The sequence below is a fragment of the Notolepis coatsorum genome (assembly GCF_963971535.1).
Source record: "Notolepis coatsorum genome assembly, chromosome: 13".
Classification (NCBI taxonomy): domain Eukaryota; kingdom Metazoa; phylum Chordata; class Actinopteri; order Aulopiformes; family Paralepididae; genus Notolepis; species Notolepis coatsorum.
Window position 1 is genome coordinate 121,397,542 of NC_140177.1, and position 21,938 is coordinate 121,419,479.

The following is a 21,938-nucleotide window of genomic DNA, read 5'->3' on the forward strand; positions in this document are numbered from 1 at the left end:
ATACATGACATACAGATAGACAGTACTGCTACATCTATACATTTATGACATATCAGATTTGCAAATACAGTACTGTTTGTGATACAAAAGTGTCCAGAAAAGGAGTGTATATACATTTGGCGTAGAAACTGTACATTGGAGGAGGTTGGTGGGGTGGGGTTGGGTGGGTTGGGTGAGGGCTGTGTACGTAAGCATGTGTACATGCCTCACATGTGTGTGTGTGTGCATCTTCCAGGTATGCGACTGTACTCCTATCTCTTGTGTGTGTCTCGTATCCATGTGTGCCTCCGCCCCCTATGTGAGTGTATATCTCAGGTGTGCATATATATGTGCGTCTCAGCTACGTATGTGTGTGTGTAGCCGGTGTGATCTTGTCTGCATTGTGTTTAAAGTCGATTCGACCCCTGTTAAGGGATCGCCCTGAGTGGGAGTTGAACCCCGGACGCCGGCGTCGCGGGCGGCATCACAGACCACTAAGCAAGAAGTGAATTCACTGCTTGCTTCCGGGTCTGGATGCCTCTGGGGAGTGAGTTTACTTGCAGTACCGCTTACCATCCACAGCCACGTCACTACTTGTACCCGTGACTGTGGATATACTGCGGTACCTCCGTTACACTCACCCCACTAAACTCACACCACCCAGGGCATCCGGGTCACGGCACCACATGTAGCCGGTGTGATCTTGTCTGCGTTGTGTTTAAAGTCGATTCGACCCCTGTTAAGGGATCGCCCTGAGTGGGAGTTGAACCCCGGACGCCGGCGTCGCGGGCGGCATCACAGACCACTAAGCAAGAAGTGAATTCACTGCTTGCTTCCGGGTCTGGATGCCTCTGGGGAGTGAGTTTACTTGCAGTACCGCTTACCATCCACAGCCACGTCACTACTTGTACCCGTGACTGTGGATATACTGCGGTACCTCCGTTACATGTGTCTCCTATGTACATGTATATCCCCCATATGTGTCAGTGAGAGCCTATACCTCAACTATGTGTATATGTAGGTGTGTGTATGCCTATTTCCTATAAGTGAGTATGTGCATGTATGTGTGCCCCTGACATGTATAACTTAGCCTTGTGCATATGAGTGTGTGTAAACCTATTATGTACACATACGAATATGTGTATCCTAGATACTTGTATGCGGCTAAACATGCACATATGAGAGTGTGATAGAGACAGTGACCATTCCATAGATATACCATCCGGACATAAAATCCATGTACATACATATATAACACATTATAAAGTACAAGTACCATCAGATCAGATCCCCTTTTTCATATTCATCCTTGATATCATTGTAACCCCACCTTAATCATTTGTCCCCAGACCGTTCAGTCAGGTGTAGAAAACTGTCCCATAAACGTGTATGCAAATAAACAACTTGTGACAAATAAAACTCTTGACTTGACCACCAGCCTCTCTATCTAAATGTTATATTGTTAACTGTCTAGTTAGGCATTAACTGTGTTAATCTAAATGTTATATTGTTAACTGTCTAGTTAAGGCATTAACTGGGTTAATTAATCTAAATGTTATATTGTTAACTGTCTAGTTAAGGCATTAACTGGGTTAAGTGGGGAGTGCGTCATGGTACAGTTTCAGTAAGTGGGGAGTGTAAACAAGTTGAACGCGTCACGTGAAATAACGTTACGTGAATAAACATATAACGTTACAATGTACAGTTTCTGACAGCTGGCTGTGTTGTGAAATGTGCATAACGTTATGAATAAACCGCGAAGTCACGCGAAATAACGTTATAAACGCGAATCTGGTAGTATATTTATTTGTATCTTCTTGAGATGATAACATTAACATCCGCATTTTACCGCATGGCGAGCTAAACCAATCAGAGAGGGGCTTCGCTCAACCAATCAAAGAGGGGGCTGCAGAAATGGAGCCCAACCAATCAGAGAGGCGTCTGCAGAACTTCAGCCATTGGGTGGGACCCAAATCACGTGACCAAAATCAGCCAATGGAAGCGAGGGGTTGCTATGTGCGGGCTTGTATGTGCGGGGCTTGTAAGCGCTGGTCTCCGGAGCTGCAGCTGGAAGCATCTCCGGCCGTCAGCGCGCGGCCCAGAGAGCGCCGCTGGCTCTGCGGCTCTGCAGCTGCATGCTTCTCCGGGAGTCCGGTTGGATAATGCCATGTAAAAAGTCGCATGCCTGACATATCGGCATGTAACTCGAGAACCGAGGCACGGATTTTGGCGATCCAGATGGCATTCGAACGGCAATGAATAGCGCTTTATTCTGTAATTTATATGTTCGGCGAAAAATGCAGCCCCGAGCCTTCAGATGCTCGCAAAGGGCCGTGAAACTGAAACTGAAACTGAAAAACAGTGAAACCCCGGACATTTCGATGAATTAATAAACCCCCCCCGGACGCCCCGGACAGGGCGTGAAAAGAGGACATGTCCGGGCAAAAGAGGACGTTTGGTCAGCCTACTACCTGTGCTTTTGTTATGTAAAAACGGTGGCCGCGCCGAGCCGGCACTTAGTTACAACGAATGGGAACAGCTGATTTTTGTGTGCGTGACTGCGCGTACACGCGGGAACATTTCCGTGCGCGATTGCGCGTACTTCAGCCTCAGTGAGTGAGATACCGAGTGATACGAGCACTGCAAGCCTGGTCACACGGTTGAAGTTCCACCAGGTAGGCGGCCAGTTTATCTAAGAGGCGATGTCCGTCTTATTTTTCCTATAAGAAAACAAATTTACAACGCTAACGTGTGTTCATAGGCGAAGGTAATGAGGCGAATAGTTGAAACGAACGAGTATGTTGGTTGCCTAATTGCAGAATGTGGACTTGTTGTTGCTTCCCCTTAAGAAAGGAGAACCGAGTGTAACCGAAACTGAACTCTGAATCCAGTTGAATTGTTCATTAGCCATACTACTCGAGTCATGCCATATTGCACAAACGCACACATCACAGAAAAAGTCATGCACATTAATTAACGTTATATACTTTTTGGTATACGTTTTTGGACTGTAAAAATTGAGAGGGACAAAAACAAGATTTTGAAAAGTGAGGGGGGACATGTCCCCCCCATGCCTTAGGTCATAGCCTGCGTGTTGTGTTTGTACGTAGTATTGTACGTAACGGTGATTTGTGTTCGCTTGGAGGAGATTTAGCGAGGCGCAGTCATGGGCAACACGCAAAGTACCACCGAGAAACATGGGTATACTGCCGTGAAGGGTGGCGGTGGTGTTTACACGTCCACGGAAGGCGACCAAGTTGTCATCTTGAAAGTTCCCATACCACAGGTGAGTTGAAACTGTGCTACGACCACAGTGTATTAGTATATGGATTTTTATTGTATGGCTGACTGTTGGCAGTTTTTTAACATGTATCCCTATTACCACCAGGAACTGTTTTTAAAGCTGAGGGGAGAGGGCGTGCCTGGTCATATTAGGCTTGTTCGAGATGGATTTCGGTTCGCCTCGACTAGTAGACGAGAGTAGCCGAGTGAAGCCGGGGGAGGAGTTAAAAAGGCGGACACTTCCGATTTCACGAGAGCCTCTCGCCTAGTCTCGGCATGGCAGATACGCTTTCACGTCACCACACACACATTACACACCTGTCCAGCTCATTATAATGCGATGGCAAAATTAGATCAGATTCAAATGTACAGCACACCATATACTGCTATAGTGGAATATACTATTCATATACCATAATGTATACCATCTTGTTCCGCGCTCCTGGCCACACGCACACACAACACACTGCTGAATAATTCTGTTTTGCATCAATATATATATGTATACTGTGTATATTGAGGCAAAACGGAATTATATATACAGTATTGAGGCAAAACAGAATTAACAGTATTGAGGCAAAACAGACGACGCATGTGTGTATGTGTGTGTCTGACAGCTTGAAGTTTATCATGATGATAACGCATAACATAATAAAGTTTTCAATCAATCAATCAATCAAACGTCTCATAACTCCCTGGCTGTCACGTGGTTGGTGACTGACAACTTTTCTGAGCCAATAGGCGCTTTGCCCGACCATAGCAAGTCGCTTCCCAGCCGGGAGCAGCCGAGTGAGAGGTACTGTGGAGCCTCGCTCTGAAGGCTGCTTGTGGCTCGCTCCCGCGGGAGTTCCACGCCTCGCCTCGTCAGATTTGCAGAGCAAGTCGGACAACATTCTAACCGTCATGCTACGCGCTTGGCGAGGCAGTAGTGAAACCTGCGCAGATCTGCGTCCGCCTATCCCATCTCGAACAAGCCTAAAATTAGAATCCTGGCTTTCTGGTATGCGAACCAGACCATGCAGGTCACATGGGGCAGATCTGCGTCCGCCTATCCCATCTCGAACACGCCTTGTTAGAATGTTGTCCAACTTGCTCTGAAAATCTGACGAGACGAGGCGCGGCAAACTCGCGGGAGCGAGCCACGCACAGCCTTCAGAGCGAGGCTCCACAGTACCTCTCACCCAACTGCGTGTATCCTTTCGGCAACTGGCTTGTCCTTCCGCGCTCCCGTTTTGCGCTCTGATTGGCCAGGTCATGTGACATGACAGTGCGCCCAATAGCGTGACGACCCATTTCCGCGTCGAACAGCCTGCAAACTACCTGGCGTTCTATCACCATGCTCTAAGACAAACTCTAACCTTAACCAACTTCGAAAGAGTGCCTAAGCTTAACCGTCGAAAGATGCACCCAGAAAAGTGGCGCTTTTTTTTTTACTTGAACTTGAGGACTGCATACTTTTTTTGCAAAGCTTATCTTTATACTTTATGCTTATAGCACATGCATAAGCCTGGTCTCTTTTGAAAGATAACATTCTGAAGTTTCGTACACAATAAAGAAAAATCACTTTTAGTGCTAATGAGTAACATAGGGCTGAACATGAGTTGAACTTGTGTACTCATGTTTTTGTGTAGTATAGTTGCAATATTCCAAAATAATATATATTTTTTTTGTATAAGCTGGAAAACACAGCAAATCCATAGCCTGAAGGGACATGGGCCTGAAGGGACATTAACGTGTGTTGTTGGGCCTTACAAATACATTTGATTTTGATTTGATTATCAATAAGGTAGGATATCTGGAACACACAAACATACTATTTTTTAAATCACATGCCATGAAACTCTGGGACCTGGCTGAATTTAAGACTGCACAAATCATGTTTAAAGCGCGAAACAACTCCCGGGTAACATCCAAAAATTCTGTTATAGAGAGGGGGGTTACAATTTAGAGGAGAGTCTAACTTCAAGAAACAGGCTGTTCATTCAACAATGTATGTATATTTCAGTTTGTGGAGTGAATATGAGTTGCATAAGATAATAGAGTGTGAAGGTATACTGAATACTGTCTATCTGTATGTCATGTATGTCATATGTTATGATGAATTGAAAATGGGGGACCCTGATGTAAACAAGACGAATGTCTTTCTCTGGTCTGCATCCCCTTAACAATTGTATGTATTGAGCCGTACTGTATTGTACCCATTCTGAAATCTGTTAATAAAGTTATCAATCAATCAATCAATCAAGGGGGTAGGAATACATACGTTTACACTTCATTCTATACTCCTGCTTGTTTGTTTTTTAATCTGTTTATTACTTGTTTTTTATTATTGTTTATTTTCAATTTATGTTCGAAATAAATAAACGCATTCACTCAAGATATTGTGTGAGCAAAAGCAGGGCTGTACGCTAAGCTTTTTCACTAGGGGCACACTTGCCCCTAAATGAGAAATTTAGGGGCAAAGAATATTTTTTAGGGGCAAATTTTTAAATAACTATTTTACCATTATAGTAGGGCTGGGCGATATGGCCTCTAAATGATATTGCATATTTTTTGGCCATATCACGATACACAATATATATCGCAATATTTTGACATTTCCTAAAGCACTTAAAAATGCTTGATTTAACCCTTTGATGCATACAGTCACGCCAATATGATGATTATAATAAGTCCCTGCAACATATGTTTGCATTATTAAACCATGAAGATGCTTTAAAAAATTATTTAATGAAAATGTACTAAGAGTAGTCTACTGACACACTAATAAAAAAAATTATTTACATCTAAGACTATTTATATAAAAACTCTTGGGTGCCCTTTTTTTGCACAGTACTGTGTTTTCTATCCACTTTAGCCAAACACACACACACACACATATATATATATATATATATATATATATATATATATATATATATATATATATATATATACTACTGTGAGAAAATAATAATTACACACAAAGGGATAATGGCTTATAGCAGACTTAATGATTTTAGAATATTTCAGATAATGAAATTAAATGTTTATCATCAACTATCCAGTTAGTATTTATACTGTCTGTAACGTTTGGCTACTTTAAATCATTGAATGTAGAGAGAGAGCGAGAGAGAGAGAGGGGGCGAGAACGCACAAGAGAGCCAGCCCCCCCCCCCCCGGGTTTTGTTCTAGGTTCGCGTTTTGATCGTCTAAGCTGCCGTAGGTGATGACGTCACACTCAAATGTAAACAGGAAGAGTCTAACACGGAGATGGAAAGTCACAGTGGATGATATACAGAAACGAATAATTAATAAATATGAAGTTATGTTTAAACTTCTGTTGTCAAGCGTTGTCACTTGTCAATATAACCCACCCCCTTTCCTCACTTTTCCACCGTCCCTGCTTCACTCGGGACCACCAGCTAACGTTAGCCTATAGCTCCGCCGTCCCTGCTTCACTCGGGACCACCAGCTAACGTTAGCCCATTGCTCGTGTCAATTAAATTGCATGTTATTAAATGTCCGCGCTGGTCTGTCTAATGAAATTACAACCGCAACATTATGTCGCCTGTACAGCCCTGGTTGTAGGCTAATGTTAGTGTAGTGAAATGCGAATGAAGGGGTGAAATCACTATTCGCAAGCTTGCGAGTAGATATAATTTTTCATTCGCACCGGCCAAATTAGGGGGCAATTTGCGACGATCTCGTCGCAGCGTACAGGCCTGAAAAGTATAGTTCTGTTTCGTATTCGCTCTCGCTCGGCATCGCTCTCTGCACTATCTCGCATATGTGCACGCGCACTGAATAAAGACCACAAATGTACCTTTAATCCCAATATTCGTCTGACCACACCCCTATCAGCTTACCCATATAAGCAGGGGTGGGGCCACCCACTCGCCTCCTTCTCGCTTTCACCACAAGGAAGAAGTGCCTCGGTAGATCCCCACACTTGACACCATGCTGGAAGAAAGGATTAGGAGCAGTTTTGGGAAACAAGGATACGTTGACATCATATCTTTATTTTCTCTCTCACTATTTTCGAGAAAATACGGCGATATTGTCTTCGTACTGGAGTGTCTGGAAGATGATGATCATTCTAAAAATCCTCCACCGGTTTTCGTATTGGGAGTTCGTGCCGCTACATGCTTTTCCAACTGCAGTCCTTGCTGTGTGCTGGTTGCGGTAAAGGCACAGCTGGGCTGTAGGACGCGCCGCGGTTGTGAGACGCGGTGGGTTCCTGGTTCTGGTGAGTTATGTTTGCTGGCAGGCTTCACTTGTCTGTTAGTGCTATGGGGGCTACTTGACGATGTTTATGAAAACCGGCCCCAGGCTAGGGTCCTTTGTTCAGTCTCCTAGACGACAGAAGACCTTGGTCTGAAGCCATTTTAGTTTAACTAGTGAGCCGCGACCATTAACACTGGTGATCCCTGTGTGTTCTGGACGAGTGGGTATCTCTGTCCCGTGTTCTTTCATATCCAAATGAGAGTATTCCTTCACGAGGAGATATGTGCATGGATGTGCGATAGCGGCAGATCCATGTTCAAGTCAGCTACACAGGCCAGTTTGGTATTGTGCTGATTCCGTCGGGTGTTGGTAAAATCACCGTTGTAAAGCAGTGTTGACATCTTGTTTCTCTTTTCTCTTAAAAAGTGAGGAGAGGTTCAGAACGGCGGCCTGTCTGGGTGAGTGTTATGTCATTGTATACAAGTTCAGGTGATAGCTGCTTAGCTTACGGTTAGCCAGTCAGCTGTTAGCTGCTGCGTTAGCCTGCTGGGATCGCTGCATGGCCTACTTAGGTTGGGCCTACTGTTAGCCAGTCAGCTGTTAGCTGCGGCGCTAGCATGTCGTGATCACTAGGTAACGTTAGCTTGCTGCTACAGGCCAAGGCCTGGCGCGGGGTAGCTTCAGCTCCTCGCGCGCCGCCGCAAGCTCGCTTCTGGTCGCGTGCGCCGTTAGCTCGGCGTCACGCGAGCAGGGGCAGTAGCGCCCGAACGGTTGGAGCGGCCGTTAGCTTAATGCTACTCTGTTGAACGTGCTTTGATTATAACATGTTTTTAAACACTCTGGACTACGACGTCGTCTTTGACAGGAGATGTTCGTCGACCCTGCCCTGAGCCAGGACGGCAAGGTTGCGTCAACAAAGAGGACTGTAGTGCGGGTTGGAGCGGCGACGCTGCCCAGTTCGAACAACACAGGAGCGGCTGTGTTCCTACGGTGTCTGTGACTGCACTTCGCTGATCTACGTTCCGGGTAGGACAAGGTTTGACCAGACCTTATAACACGTCTTCTGGTTTTACCTTTCTAAATGTTTTGTGAATAACGATGTTTTCCCAAAACGTGTGTTGCTGCAATGCATTTAGGATACGACGCGAGTTATGTGTGAACTGTCTTTGTCACTGGCAGTTAGCTTCTCCGTGCAAATCGGGTTGTTACAGAAAATGATCTGGTTGTTGTGTGAGAAACATCATGTGTGTTTATATGTACCGTGTACTCACAACTAAGGTAACTAACCTATGAAGCTATGCTTAGTGACAAGTGAGTAAAAGAATGTTCTTTTCTCAGCCTGTGATGACAATGAACAGTGTTCACATATTAACAGGTTTTCCTGTTTTAACTGGCCGTATTAAGGGTAAAATAAGAGGATTGTGTTTCCCCCCGGTTCCCTGGGGACTTTTTCATCCTCCTATCAGACATGTTGCACTACATTGTGTCTTTTGTGTGGTAGGGATGCGATGTAACCCTTAGCTTGATTGCTGAGGTTGTGCTAAAACTGCTGGAGAAACTTTATTTTCCTGAAAGAAAAGATTGTTTGGTCGCTGTCGTGTGTGCTTAGCAAGGCCTGTGGCCGATACTAATCGAGAATTATGTATTCTCTCATTATGAAAAACGGCGTTCCTCTGTAGAGTGTTTTTGCCATTTTTTGTAGGTGATGATGGGTTGTGTGTGTCATGTGACCTACAACTGGGTTGGACTGGCCACAGAAGCACATGTGTATGTTGGACCGGGGCTCTTAGAGCCCTCTCTATTCTGTGTTTTTTCCTTAGTAAAAATCAGATAGCAGGTTAGCTCATGCGCTGTGTGGAGCTGTCAAACGCTTCATAGAGCTGACTATGACTGTCATATTCTCTTTTTGTCATTACATCGTATCATGGGTGTGGGGTCGTAAAGGGGTGAACTGGTAACCTTTCCTCTCCTCCTTGTTTCTGTCGGTCAGGGGTACACCCCCTGTCCTTCAAGGTTCCCGTCACGTGGCGGTTCGGCACGTTACGGGGGGGGGGGGGGGGGGGGGAGGGAGTTTCCTGGTCCCACAGCCTGGTATATTGGGCGTGTGCACCGCAGGAATTCCCCCGCCATAGAGTACGTCACCGTGCGCGTCTCTGTTGGTAGGACTTACGTGTGCTGTTCAGGTCCATGTGATGGATCTGTTTCAGGGGGGTGGTCAGGGCTCCTCCTCACCAAGCGCCTATTCGGGCCTTCTGTGAGTTCGGACTCCTTCTTCCATGTGAGGGAGCCTCCATCAGAGTACAGAGCCTTCCTCCTCAGATTGTCAAAGTGAGTGGACCCTCTAGAAGGTGTCCTATTCTATTGTATATGTATTTGATTCAATTCGATTATTGAGTGTGTATGGGTTCAGTGCCTCTTCCCCGGAGAGCCCTAAAACCAATTTTTTACATGGCTCAAGGTGCAATATTTTTTTTTCAATCTGTACAGCTCGCGTGGGAAGTCTCTCTGGGGATCCCCGTCTCCTTCCTATGGGAGGGTGGTGGGATGTAAAAATGTGAACAATTTTTACCCCCGGCTGTGTAGACTGGGATACATACTGTTGATGCTTTCTTCTTTTCTATTCAAAAAGTGTTGGAGTTAGGAAGTGTCACACCCCTCTTGTCGTTCCCTGGGCGCCTTGGGGATTCAATGACAGGTCTAAATAGCCTGTTCATTGATGGGGGTGTGTGCCGACGCACATATAGTGCTAGCTCGCTGTAAACAGGTGACTGACTGGCACGCCTTGGTTGCTTGTGGTTAAAACGGCGTTTTTATAAAGCAACTGAGATGGGGGTTTTTCCTCTTCCGACGACCAAATCCCACGACCTGGGTTGGTTTTCGACGGATTCTCGTTCATGTCTGGGGGATGATGACGGAATGGATCTGAACATATATAGAGGGGTCTCACGCCCTTGGGGTGGGCCACCAGGCGCGGTTCGCCCGAACGTCTTGGTGGCGCCTTTTTTTCATGTTAAGATCGACACGCATATCTGTCCTTTCTCCTGGAGTAGGCATGTCGGCGTGGTTAGGGCACGGGACTGGTTCTGGTCACGCTGGTCCGGATCAGTTGAACCCGTTGTCCGCCGGGGATGCAGATCTGCTGTTCTGGTACCCTGAGGGACTTGGGCTTTTTTCAGGGGGAAAAATGCCAGGTCGGTCCGGGTGTCACAGGGTTAAGCGCTATGGAGACCCTGGTTGGGTACGTTTTTACTCAGCACTGTCGTAATGGCTTACGGCCATGCCATTCTGTACACGCTCGATCTCGTCGGATCTCGGCCGCTACACAGGTTGGTCCTGGTTAGTACTTGGTTGGGAGACCGCCTGGGAATACCAAGTACGGTGTGCTTAGGGGCTGGTTCTCCATTCTTTTTCGCTCCTCTCTCACGCATGGCGAAGAGGGGCCTGTGGGGGTCAATAACGTTAATTTACTCCCTCGAGTCTGGCCCCGCGCGGATCTCACAGCTGTGCCCGCACAGTGCAATACTCCAATTCAGCCATTGGGTGGGTGGCGCTGCTGAGCGGCCCTCACAGCGCGGCCGTCAGCGCGCGGCCCTGAGGCGTGTATCGCTTCCGCAACGGAATTCGGTTTCCGGGTTCCTCTGATTGGCAGCGACCCCCACGTGACCCGCCCCCCTATCCACCGCTCTGCCGCTGCGAGCGAGCGGCCGCGGACTCGCTCGCTTCCTCAATTTATACGCATGGAAGTATTGACTGAATGAATGAATGAGAACTTTATTTAACAGATTGCAGAATGGGTACAATACAGTACGGCTCAATACACACAATTGTTAACACTTTAACTGCCGGGAAACGCTTTACAGAGTCATTCCCGGCCATGCTCAAGTTGCCGAAGGATCTTTAATATCAATATTTCAAAAATCTGTGATCGGATTCATATTTCCCCTCCGCTGGCCTGAGATCCACCAGGAGGACCCACTGAGCTCTCTGGCGGTTCAGGAGCGCCATCTGGTGGCCGATCGGCGCAATCGCCAAACAGGAAGTGCTGTGGAGGTTGTGCTGGTCGGCCATATTACTTCCGGGCACTCGGTTTGGCTCACGGCACTCTGGCCCGTCACAATATATAGCGACCCATTGCCAATAACTCGATAAACAACATGATTTGGACTTATATAGTATTATACAAGCTGGAAATGGTTCATCAGGATAAACATCCCATAATCGAAAACGGTCTACACCACGCTGATCGTCCAACGGCGCGAGGAAGATCCGGTAAGATTCAGCGTTATTTTTGAACGTGTTCCATATAAACTGTTATGATGAACATATGACCCACACTAGATGAATGATATAACGCTGCCCACGGAATTATAAACGATCCCCCGCCCATCCGGTCATCATCAGATCATACGTAGATCATTCTAGAAGTATGTCCAATTGAAATTTTTTATATCGCCCCGATTGCCATCAAACTGTATTTCATCATCAATATAATGCATTTGGGGCTATAGATCACGTTCTGGAGAAAGCTGCAGAAAGAGATGAAAACATACTTATACATTAGACCATACTTTACTATGAATATATGAATGAAAAAGTTTAACGTTGCTACACAATGAACAATACATATAGGACTTTGAATGGGCCCTAATAATGGCAATGTAGCAATAGAATTTAAAAAGTTATAGCCATGCAAAGAAGGGGTACTTCTCCATAGACAAATAGAGCTAGCAATCTATGGTATATCATGAATTTAACCCATGGCACCCAAAGTGTTAAGGGGATGCAGACCTGAGAAAGACGTTTGTCTTGTTTACATCAGGGTCCCCCATTTTCAATTCATATAGAACGACTACGCCGTAACAAATCATTAAAAAAATATACCGTTAACTGGAATATGTTGTGCCTTTACACATATGTTGGATTATGTAATTGGTTTGTCATGACAAACAAATAAAATAATCGCGACCCGCTGGCTACACCAACACAGTGACTGCATGTAGTCACTGTGTGTTGATGTTGTAGCCACCTCCTCCGCGGCAGGAATACTAAGCTCCCCCTTAAGCTCCAGGAGAGAGGGGAGAGGCTGAAAACCCGCAGTTCTTGCCCGCCTGATGGGAGCCGAATCCCTGCATCCGATTTGTCTGATGAATACCCCCAAAACGCGGAGGTCCCGAATGCATAGAAGTATTGATTGCGCCGTAACAAATCATTAAAAAAAGATACCGTTAACTGGAATATGTTGTGCCTTTACACATATGTTGGATTATGTAATTGGTTTGTCATGACAAACAAATAAAATTAATGATTTGTTACGGCGTAGTCGTTCTATATGAATTGAAAATGGGGGACCCTGATGTAAACAAGACAAACGTCTTTCTCAGGTCTGCATCCCCTTAACAATTGTGTGTATTGAGCCGTACTGTATTGTACTCATTCTGCAATCTGTTAAATAAAGTTTTCATTCATTCATTCATTCATTCAGTCAATACTTCCATGCGTATAAATTGAGGAAGCGAGCGAGTCCGCAGCCGGCAGCGGCAGAGCGGTGGATAGCGGCCGCTCGCTCTGGCGCGCATGGCAGCGGTGGATAGGGGGGCGGGTCACGTGGGGGTCGCGGCCAATCAGAGGAACCCGGAAACCGAATTCTGTTGCGGAAGCGATACACGCGGCCCTGAGAGCGCCGCTGGCTCTGCGGCTCTGCAGCTGCATGCTTCTCCCGGGGTGATAATCTGGCGCGCCATGTAAAAAGTCGCACGCCTGACATATCGGCATGTAACTCGAGAACCGAGGCACGGATTTTGGCGATTCAGATGCCATTCGAACGGCAACGAATAGCGCTTTAATTCGGTAATTTATATGTTCGGCGAAAAATGCAGTCCCGAGCCTTCAGATGCTCGCAAAGGGCCGTGAAACTGAAACTGAAAACAATGAAACCCCGGACATTACCATGAATTTATAAACCCCCCCCCCCCTGGACGCCCCGGACAGGGCGTGAAAAGAGGACATGTCCGTGCAAAAGAGGACGTTTGGTCACCCTATTATATCCATCAATGTTTGCCACCAGTCTAAGTCTATGGAGATGTTTACCTTCTTTGCAGGGCTATAACTTTTTTAATTGTATTGCTAAATTGACATTACTATGGCCCATTCAACATCGATTATCTATCGTTCAGGATAGGAACGTTTTACTTTTTCATTCACACATTCATACGAAAATACCTTCTAGAGTATAAATAATATGTTTTTATCGTTTTCTGCAGTAATTCCTAGAATGTGAGATATAGGCATAAATGCATATTGGATTATCAAATGCCGTTTGATACCGATCGACGCTATATAAAAAATTTCAACTGTACATGGTCCTAAACGTTATGACTGATCATGCGCGGGTGAAGGGGGGGGGGGGTCGTTTATAATTCCGTGATCGTCGTTAAATGATTTATGTAGTATGGGTGATATATAGATCAGAGCAGTTTGCATCGATAATAATAAACAAAAACGATAAGTCACGGCAGCCTCCTCTTACTGTTGGGCGATGATACTGGAGCAAACAGATCCCAGTTATTTGATGGGGATCGAGGCGATCCATTTCCGGTTTGTATAATACTAATACACGCCCAACAGGGGGGGGGGGGGGGCCCATCTCTCTCTCTCTCTACTGGTTCAATTAATGTAGAAAAGTAGAAAAACGTTGCACTATAAAAACGAACTGGATAGTTGATGATAATAAACATTTAACTTAATTAGCTGAAGTATTCTAAAATCATTTAAGCCATTCTCCTTTTCTGTGTGTGTGTGTGTGTGTGCACGCGTCTCATATCTGGTCTGACATCAGAGAAGTTTGATAGTATTTACTGAGGATTGCCAGATAATGTTGATATTTAAACACAAAAAAAATTATAATACAAAATAAATATACATGATCATGCAACATAAAAAAAAGTGTTGTAGGAACAGTTTGGGAGAGGGAGGTAAGGGGTTTTAGATTGTGTGTTGTGAAGTTTAGACTTCAGAGAGGGAGAGTAAAGTACAGAAAAAAAGGTACCGTTGGGTACCGGTATCGATTCCCAGGTAAAAAGAAACATTTTCAGACTCGGGTGTCCCGAACAGACCCACCGCGTAGGCCAGATGCAAGCCGCATTTACAATAAACCTATGTGGGGCTGCTTAAAAAAAAAAAAAAAATTGCAAATGTAATCGCAATCGCAATATCTGTCAGAAAAATCGCAATTAGATTATTTCCCAAAATCGTGCAGCCCTACTAGAGTCCTGGGATGATAAGCGAGTGGCCGGACGTAATTAGGAGACGCACCGAGATCCAACCGGCATATCCGGTTTGGCAACTCACCGATCATCCACCAGGTGGCAGTATTGAAGCGTTGCAGAGTTGTGCTGAGTCCCACAGCATCAGACAAGGCTCCGTGAGTGAAATATGAATACCATGGCGAAAATATGAAATATGATCACAATAACGTCGTACGCCGTGATCTGGCAGAATTAGCATGAACTTGAAACACGTCGTACAACGTGATTGGCGCAGAAAGTGTTAACCAACTTCGAAAGAGTGCCTAAGCTTAACCGTGCAAAAACTTGCCGTCCCACGATTGGCGCACATGTCACATGACCTGGCCAATCGGAGCGCAAAACGGGAACGCGGAAGGACAAGCCTGTTGCCGAAAGAATTCACGCCACCGACTGCTCCACGCAAATGCATGATGGGAAATGACTTGCTATCTCTGCGCAAAGCGCCTATTGGCTCAGAAAAGTTGTCACCACCAGCCACGCCCACAAGAGGAAGTTATGAGACGATTGATTGATTGATTGAAAACTTTATTAACCGATTGCAGAATGGGTACAATAATACAGTACGGGTCCCGTCTATCAGATATATTTATTATTATTGGATACAGGAGTTTGGGTACCAAGAGCTTCCTCAAATAAAGTTATCATCATGATAAACTTCAAGCTGTCAGACACCAAATAATTTTTTATCAGAGTAATGAATGCTGTCTTAATAACCATCTCTGCAATGGAGTTTATATCAAAATAACAATATATCAACCCCCCTGAACAAATGGTGATTGCTTCTTCCAATCCAACCTCCCCCGTCAAATCAAGCTCAACTTCTTTCATGCAACAGTTGAGTCTGTCCTTTTGTATGGCAGTGAATGCTGGACCTTGAAGCCCACCCTGCAGAAGTCCTTGGATGGGTGCTACACCAGAATGATGCGCGTGGTGCTCAACATAAACAGGGATGAGCATGTCACTAATGCAAACTTGTATGGGGGGGTGCTAAAGGTGAGCGATAAAGTGGCAGTCAGGAGAATGAGGCTGGCAGGTCACTGCCAGAGACACCATGATATGCCAACCAGCAAACTTGTGCTGTGGGAACCAACACACGGGCATCGATCACGTCCCACGTTAACCTACGTGGACGTACTCAGGAGAGATGCGGGAACAGAAAGCACCAACGAGCTAGCCAGATGCATGGAGGATCGGGATGACTGGAAGCACCGATGGAGGGCCCGTCCGAGGACGACCTAGATGGATCTTCAAGTCGATTCTACAGACGGACTGTTTCTATCATCGAAATTAAATAATTATAATTAGGGATGGGAATCGAAAACTGGTTCCAGTTGGGAGCCGGTTCCTAATTGTCCGATTCTTGGAATCGCATGCCTCCGTGACTATCGATTCCTCTATCGATGCCATGTTTTTCCGACAGTTGCGCATTTCAAAACAATAACGTTAGAGTTAGCATGTAGCCATGGCAGACTATTTGATTCCTTACGCTCAAAATTGCCTGGGTTTTGGTCATATGCTCCAGAAATGCTCCCGCTGTTTGACTGTTTCTAAGTGCAGTGATTGAAAACTACTCGAATGCTTTAGAACCAAGTCACCTAACAGCCACGGAGCTAGCGCTGGCTAACGCTAGCTAACGACGCGGGCTAATCAGGCTCATACAGACACACGGAGAGAGATAACAGCTGACAGCAGGTAGTACAGGTACAAATAAAAAAAAAAAGGGGTGGGGGCTGTTGTGTAAACCTTCACTTGTACTCTTTAGTTCACATAATAATAGACGGAGGGTTGACTGTTTACTTGTAGGTACCGTGCAACATACAAACATGTCCGTGTAGCAACACAAGCCCATAGCTTACAGGACAGGGGTGTGCGCTGGTCTTCTGAAAGACCAGAGACCGAGAAGTCAGAGGAATAACGACCTGTTGAATGCAACTACGGTTCAATAGATTCAATTAGTTTAAGATATTGAACTGTAGTTATATTCAACAGGTCGTTATTCAATAGATTAAATTAGTTAAGAGAATCTCAAATACATTATTTTATTTAAGTGTAGGCTATATTAAATTTTTTTTGTTTACAGTTTTTGTATTTTTCTGACATGGGGGCTCAACAATAAATGACAATCAGAAATGTCAAGTTGCATGTTGTTATTCTAACCAGCTTAGTTCTGTTGTATTTCCAATGAATGTATTTAAATTATAAAGCAGGAATCAATAAGGGAATCGATAAAGAATCGAACCGATAAGCAGAATCGATAAGGGAATCATATAGATAACATTTTATCAATTCCCATCCCTAATTATAATGATAATGAATACGACAATTACGTTTTTCATCATGACTCTATGAGCAATCTGACCATTACCGCTCTATGTACAGTACTCCTCTAAGTTCTCTCTAGGCTCTTAGTTAACCCAATCGCTAGATAGATTAACGAATTCCATATAAATCTATAGTTCATTAACGATGCAGCAGCTGAGCTGATAGTACTGTATCCCACACACACAGTACTGTATCCCACACACACACACACGTCGTCTGTTTTGCCTCAATATATACTGTATATATAATTCAGTTTTGCCTCAATATACAGTCTACTCTCGTCTATTTTCGAGGAGAGCCGAAATCAATCTCGAACACTCCTATTGATTTCGGCTCGCCTCGAAAGTAGACGAGAGTAGACGAGTGCAGCCGGGGGAGGAGTCAGAACGTCGGACACTTCAGATTTCAAGAGAGCCTCTCGCCTAGTCTCGCATGGCAGATACGCGTTAGATTAGATTAAATTAGATTCAAATGTACAGCACACCATATACTGTTATAGTGGAATATACTATTCATAATATACCATAATGTATACCATCTTGTTGCGCGCTCCTGACCACCGCAGCGCACGCACACACAACACACTGCTGGATAATTCTGTTTTGCATATATATATATACTGTGTATATTGAGGCAAAACAGAATTATATATACAGTATATATTGAGGCAAAACAGACAACGTGTGTGTGTGTGTGCGGGATACAGTATCTGCTCAGCTGCTGCATCGTTAATGAATTATAGATTTATATGGAATTCGTTAATCTATCTAGCGATTGGGTTAACTGAGAGCAGACGGCTTATACTGTACATAGAGCGGTAATGCTCAGATTGCTCATTGAGTCATGACTATAAATGCAAAATGTAATTGTCGTATTTATTATCATAATTATTTAATTCCGATGATAGAATCGACTTGAAGAAGCTCTTGGTACCCAAACTCCTGTATCCAATAATAATAAATCTATCTGAGGGGATAGACGGGTAGACGGGACCGTACTGTATTGTTGTACCCATTTTGCAATCTGTTAATAAAGCTTTCAATCAAAAGTCTCATAACTTCCTCTTGTGGGCGTGGCTGGTGGTGACAACCAGGTGACAACTTTTCTGAGCCAATGGGCGCTTTGCGCAACGATAGCAAGTCGTTCCCCATCATGGATTTGCGTGGAGCAGTCGGGTGAGAGGTACTGTGGCGCCTCGCTCTGAAGGCTGAGCGTGGCTCGCTCCCGCGAGAGTTCCGCGCCTCGTCTCGTCAGATTTCCAGAGCAAGTCGGACAACATTCTAACCGTCATGCAACGCGCTTGGCGAGGCTGTAGTAAAACCTGCCCAGATCCGCGTCCGCCTCGCCAATCTCGAACACGCCTAGTATCCAGCTGCAGAGCCGCAGAGCGGCGCTCTCAGGTCCTCAGGACCGGCTCTGAGGACCGCTCGGCAGCGCCACCCACCCAATGGCTGAATTGGAGTATTGCACTGTGTGGGCACAGCTGTGAGATCCGCGCGAGGCCAGAGGATGTACATACTGTATGAGTAAATTAACTATACTTTTGCTCACACAATATCTTGAATGAATGCGTTTATTTATTTTGAACATAAATTGAAAATAAATAATAATAAAAAACAAGTAATAAACAGATTAAAAAAACAAACAAGCAGGAGTAGGATGAAGTGTAAATGTATGTATTCCTACCCCCTTGATTGATTGAAAACATTAACAGATTGCAGAATGGGTACAATACAGTACGGCTCAATACACACTTGTTAAGGGGATGCAGACCAGAGAAAGACTTTCGTCTTGTTTACATCAGAGTCCCCCATTTTCAATTCATCATAACATATATGACATACATGACATACAGATAGACAGTATACCTTCACACTCTATTATCTTATGCAACTCATATTCACTCCACAAACTGAAATATACATACATTGTTGAATGAACACTAACAGCCTGTTTCTTGAAGTTAGACTCTCCTCTAAATTGTAACCCCCCTCTCTATAACAGAATTTTTGGATGTTACCCGGGAGTGAATTGTTTCGTGCTTTAAACATGATTTGTGCAGTATTAAATTCAGCCAGGTCCCCGAGTTTCATGGCATGTGATTTAAAAAATGGTGTGTTTGTGTGTTCCAGATATCCTACCTTATTGATAATCAAATCAAAATCAAATGTATTTGTAAGGCCCGACAACACACGTTAATGTCCCCATGGGCCAGGTAACGGCTATGCTATACACTACAGTCTATGTGATGTGGGTATGATGGTAATTAAGGAATGGTGAATATTATGTTTAATGTAAATATGTGTATACTGGATATAGGCCATATGGTGAAGGCTGTATCGTTTCATCCCGTTCCCACCTCGGCGAATTACACAATTTTCACTTTGGGTGAAAGTTCGATTGGTGTAGATTTAGGAACAAAAATCGATTAGGCAATCGATTGAATACAGCTGTGAAACAGGCGATAACGTTCGTGTTATTAACCATACTGTACATTTAAATCATATCGCCTTCCATCTACACCAACAACACAGCATTTCACACCGATGCATGACGTCCTGTCAGGGCAATTATTCAATAAACCTCCATAAACACACATTCTGTGATGCATGCAGCACATTTGTATCAAAAACACTTTACTTTGTGATTCCCAACCTGCAATATTAAAGATGCTGGTACAATTTTCTAAAGATTGAGGTCGTACACAAAACAGTTCAGTGGATAGTAATGACAAATGTATTAATTTAAAGACAAAATAGAATGCAGGTACAAAAATAGATTCAAGAGGTTTATTCGTCACATACATACACAAGTTACATTTTTTTTTATCTCAATAAAATATAGTAAAATAGGTCGTTTACGATGAAATGCTTGGTTCTGTATGAGCCCCTGAGAGTGTGATTCATACAGTAAAAAAAGTAAGTAAGTAAAGAGGAATATTCAATATACACAATATACACTACGGAATAAAATTAGTAAAGAGTGAGGTGTGTGGAAGGATCAGTGTCAAACTGATTTCAACAAATAAACAAATCACACTACTACTGTATAACCCTAATCCCCTCACCCTATACATCCACTATCATCTGAGTCATCCTCTAATGTAGCCCTATCCTCTGTTTCCTTAGAAACATTTGCACAGTTTTGGCATTGACAAAGATCTGTACATGGTAGTTTTGCAGACACACATGAACATCTTCCTGTCTCACATTTTCCTTGTTTGCAACCGCAATCGACTACTTGCAACTAGGGATGGGTACCGAATTCGGTACTTTTGAGATACCGAACCGAAACACGTCGGTACTACCGAGTATCGATTCAACGACTTGACTTGACTTGAAGTGAGATACAGATTTATTTTTACTTTATTTTTTTTTACCTTTTTTCTTCTCATGTCAACGTTCACACGCACAATATATGCTTACCTAGGATTTGACTTGATTCAACAACAAAGCAGTCGGAGCAATGGCAAGCCGAAAACTGTCGAAATTGTAGTTATTTGAAGTTTGGATTTTTTTTTTCACGACTGAGGTAGGTAAATAACATTTCTTGAGACTAAAGTACAGAAAAAAGGTACCGTTGGGTACCAGTATCGATTCACAGGTACCGGCGGCGGTACCGTATCGGTTAAAATGTGAAAGGTACCCATCCCTACTTGCAACACACTATCAGGGGTCAGATTTGTAGTCATCCAGGTCACTGTTAACTCCCCATCCTCAACGTGCCACCCATTGGTTCATTTTCAGCACTTCTTGGTTGACAATTATCCTTTGTCGGATGATGTTCTCACAGAAGATTTTGTAGCTGACATCAAAATTTGGCTTGTTTCTGATACACACAAACACACACACACACTTAATGAATGCATGTGCCAAGGGTTGGGCAGTCATGAATGCTACAGACAAACAGAATAGGTGGTCAAGCTTTACTTTTAAAATGTGCAATATGCAGGAATTAAGAATAGCTCATGGTATAATAACTCACTCTGCTTCCGTTTCTTCCAAAGTCCCAGTAGCTGTTGCAGTTGATTGAGGTCTCAAGGATCTATACTCTGATCTGGTCTGGTGTACTCCCTGTAACAGGTTGTGTGATATCGCACCTCAATTGCCACACAGTCTTTGTCTTGGATATGCAAAAGCAGGCTGGTGTCTTGCTTCACCTGGGCAGCTCTCAGCAACAGGCCTTTAAATAAAATTGGAGAATTTCTTTGATTGTATTTTGATAATGCGAGGAAAATGTATTTTGATAATGCGAGGAAAATGTTATCTATGTCAATCTGTGTTAAATCTCTGCAGACTTTGTGGAGACTGTAGCTTCACCCCCCCCCACACACACACACAAGGACACAGGACACAGGCATGCACCCCTCCCCCAGTATATGTGTGTGGGGGTGGTTAACAGAAGCTAACATACTTTAAACATCACTATGATATTTAGTAGTAAAACTACATACAGTATCTGAAGAAAACTAGAATGCTAGTTATGTCAACTATAAAAACACGGCTAAACTGTATCTCAGCACAGCATCAAATAGTGTATTTTCACATTAGTGTAGCTAGGCTTTTTTTCATACCTGCAGACAATGTTTCAGCCATAGATGGATGGTCCCTCTTGCGTTTGCCCTTCACAGTCACATATTTGTCCCTTTTCTTGCAAATGATGCACAAGACTGGAAGTACAGGTCCGACAAAAGCTGGTATAAGCCTGTCCTGGATCGAAGTTTCTTCAGAGGACTTTCACTTGTAGAGCCATGAGTTCTGGCTCTGCTTCCACATCTTGAGCTGCAGAACACATAGCCCGTTTTGCAGATGCATCAAAGCGTTTTTTTGTAGATAAAACGCCTAT

General features: G+C 44.2%; 1 protein-coding gene across 4 annotated transcripts in view; it reads left to right on the top strand.

Moving 5' to 3' along the window:
• The first annotated feature begins 2,535 nt into the window (after positions 1 to 2,535).
• LOC311239652 (uncharacterized protein) overlaps positions 2,536 to 21,938 on the top strand; it is a 56,199-nt gene continuing 36,796 nt past the window's right edge. For all 4 annotated transcript variants that reach the window (XM_084328037.1, XM_084328035.1, XM_084328036.1 and 1 more), the window contains exons 1-2: positions 2,536 to 2,654; positions 3,128 to 3,265. In XM_084328037.1, the coding sequence (XP_084184163.1) occupies positions 3,146 to 3,265 (120 nt within the window). In that variant the 5' untranslated portion in view covers positions 2,536 to 2,654; positions 3,128 to 3,145. The remainder of the gene's footprint in view (positions 2,655 to 3,127; positions 3,266 to 21,938) is intronic.